The following is a 3,148-nucleotide window of genomic DNA, read 5'->3' on the forward strand; positions in this document are numbered from 1 at the left end:
TACTTGAGCAATAATCAATCTATGTGGGATGGATACTTGGATCTTGGAGCTCCTGATAAAATCTGTTCGAAGTGTGATGCTGTCATGTGGAATCACGAAAAAAACAATAAGAGTTCTCCTAATAAGCCACCAACATTTTCTCTTTGTTGTAAAAATGGTCAAGTCGTACTGGATAAGGAGAAACAGCCTCCTGAACCTCTGGCTACTCTCCTTACTGGTGGTGTTCATTTTAAGCATTTCAAACAAAACATAAGGTTTTACAATTGAACGTTTACCATGAGCTCTACTGGAGAAAAGATTGACCATTCAATAAACAGAGGTGGTGCGCCATATTGCTTCAAGGTCCAAGGTGTTAATTATCATAATATAGGAAGTCTGGTCCCAACTGACGATAACACTCCAAAGTTTTGTCAGCTTTATATCTATGACACAGAGGACGAAATCAACAACATGATCAATACAGTTAATGGTGGCAGGGATGCTGTTAATGAAGAAATTGTACAATCTTTGTTGCATATGTTGGATGAGCATAACAGGTTGGTTAAAGGTTTTCGTATGGCTCGCGAAAGGGTTAGGCAAAATGCAGTAGATGAGTTTAAATTGGTTATGATTTAATCGAGTTCAGCAAGTGGCCGACCAAATCACATTGCTCCATCAAATGAGGTAGCATGATTGATTGTTACTTCTCCTTATGCAAAAGGTTGTCGAGATACTGTCATTGATTCTAGAGTTGACGGATTACAGAGGATTTTTGAGACCGATCCACGTTTCATGCAACTTCAATATCCATTACTTTTCCCTCATAGAGATATTGGATATTACCGTGAGATCCCGTTAAATAGACCTGTGAAGCATTCTAAAAGAGACGTAGAAGTTACCGAATCTGAAGATCCTGACAAAAAGGGTGCTAAAAAATATATTACAATGAGAGAGTGTTATAATTATAAACTAATGATCTGTCTTTCAGAAGGTACAAATTTGCTTTTAACAAAAGTATAATTTCTCATTCAGCTGTTCAACTTTGTGATAATTAGTTTATATTCGATTCATTTATACCTTTTACTGTAACAGGTTTGACACCACATCGTTTATGGCAGCAATATGTTGTGGATGCTTTCACCGCAATTGAGCAGTACAGATTGGACTGGATTAGAGACCATCAAACTACTATAAGATCTGATCTCTACCATAATATCAGAGAGGCAATGCAAAAGGGAGATAGAAATCCATCCAATACTGGTAAAGCAATCATTCTTCCCTCCCCATTCACCGGAAGTAAGCGCTATATGACTCAGTATTTTAAAGACTCATTAGCAATATGTCGAACTTTAGGACATCCTTCATTGTTCCTTACTATGACCACTAATACAAAATGGCCCAAAATTCAGCACATGTTAAAACATATATCTGGTGTTGATGTTGCTGATGAACCTGATGTTGTAGCCAGAGTCTTTAAAATGAAGGTTGATCAACTTATGGGTATGATTAAAAAGACAAATTATTTTGGCAGATGTATATGAGGTATCATTTTCACTAAGTTTTTTTATACTCAATTTATTATTCCTAAATTGTTCTATCAAAATGCACTTTTAGTATATATTTTGCCTGGTACTAACCGTTCTTCTGCAATATTTCCATAGTGATGCATGTAATTGAATTCCAGAAGCGTGGATTGCCTCATGCTCATATATTAATTTGGTTGCACCCCGACGATAGACCTAAAACAACTGAGCAAATTGATAAAATGATATCAGCTGAAATTCCCGATCCAGAAATTGATCCAGTTGGATATAATGCCGTGAGCAATTATATGATCCACGGACCATGTGGTCCCGATTATACTAAATCTCCATGCATGGTCAAAGGCAACTGTATAAAGCATTTTCATAAGCTGTATTTTCATTAAGATCCTTAAATTATAAATACTTTACTTTGTTAATACCTCCAATTTTATTACCAGATTTTTTACAATTTTAAATATATTTTATTACAGGTATAATTCTCATACATTTTTTGATGAGTGTGGATTCCCCATATATAAAAGAAGGAGGACTGGAATTACCATTAACAAAAAGGGGGTCAATCTTGATAATCGCTTTGTTGTCCCATTCAATCGCGATCTTTTGGTGCATTTTCAATGTCACATGAATCTGGAGATTTGTAATAATTCAAGATCATTAAAGTACCTTTTCAAATACTGTCTAAAGGGTCATGCCATGGCAACAATGTGTTTGAGGAAAACACGTATAGGTACTTCTGCAACAATCCTAAAAAAAGCACCAAAAGGTCTGATTGATGAGGTAAAACATTATTTGGATGGGAGATATGTTTGCGCACCAGAAGCATCTTGGAGGATATTTGCTTTTGACATTCTTTCCCATTGGCCATCGGTAGAAAGGTTACCGATACATTTACCAGGCGAGAATCATGTTTCGTTTAAGGCTGGAGATGTCTTGGAGGATGTTTGCGACAAGGCAATATCAAAAACAAAAACCAAGTTTGAAGCATGGTTTGATGCAAATCAGACTTTCCCAAATGCGAGGAATTATAGTTATTCTGAATTTCCAAATAATTTTACTTGGCATCCTCGATCTGGTATCTGGAAAGAAAGGAAAAGAGGAGATGTTATTGGGAGACTCTCTGAAGTGCATTCATCAAGTGGTGAACTATTATATCTCTGCATGTTATTACTTAGGAAGAAAGGTTCCAAGTCTTTTGAAGATCTTAAAACTATTAATGGACACATCCACGAAACATTCAAGGAAGCATGCGCGGCCCTTGGTCTTCTACAAAATGATAACCAATGGCATGAAGCAATTGCTGAGAATTTCCATACATCATTGCCTCCACAGTTACGTGCAATGTTTGTCGATATTTTGGCATATAGTCCTATTTCAGATCCACTTAGACTTTGGGAAGCTAATTGGCAATGTATGTAAGACGATATTCTCATCATCAGGCGATATATGCTTAATGATCCTCATCTATACCTATCAAATGAAGATTTGAAGAATTATGCACTTGCAGGTTTATATCTTATTATCATACTACCTGAATAATTAACATAATTCTGTTTTAGATATTATATGTAGTATACTTTTAAACTAACATAACACTTCATATATATTTTTTCCCGCAGAAATTGAAA

At 35.7% G+C, this 3,148-nt stretch overlaps 1 protein-coding gene across 1 annotated transcript; it reads left to right on the plus strand.

Moving 5' to 3' along the window:
* Positions 1 to 276: 276 nt before the first annotated feature.
* Positions 277 to 2,939, plus strand: LOC141691481 (uncharacterized). The gene is made up of 5 exons (XM_074496221.1): positions 277 to 547; positions 701 to 970; positions 1,072 to 1,479; positions 1,641 to 1,893; positions 1,994 to 2,939. Exons 1-5 carry the CDS (start codon positions 277 to 279, stop codon positions 2,937 to 2,939), a joined length of 2,148 nt encoding a protein of 715 aa, XP_074352322.1.
* The last annotated feature ends 209 nt before the right edge of the window (positions 2,940 to 3,148 follow it).

This window comes from Apium graveolens, chromosome 2, assembly GCF_009905375.1.
Source record: "Apium graveolens cultivar Ventura chromosome 2, ASM990537v1, whole genome shotgun sequence".
In the NCBI taxonomy this organism is placed as follows: Eukaryota; Viridiplantae; Streptophyta; class Magnoliopsida; order Apiales; family Apiaceae; genus Apium; species Apium graveolens.

Excerpts from the sequence above, each read along its gene's own strand:
- LOC141691481 (XM_074496221.1), top strand. The coding sequence starts at position 277 with ATGAGCTCTACTGGAGAAAAGATTGACCATTCAATAAACAGAGGTGGT. Across the intron at positions 971-1,071 it reads AATGATCTGTCTTTCAGAAG|GTTTGACACCACATCGTTTA; the intron begins GTACAAATTTGC and ends TTACTGTAACAG. Across the intron at positions 1,894-1,993 it reads ATAAAGCATTTTCATAAGCT|GTATAATTCTCATACATTTT; the intron begins GTATTTTCATTA and ends ATTTTATTACAG.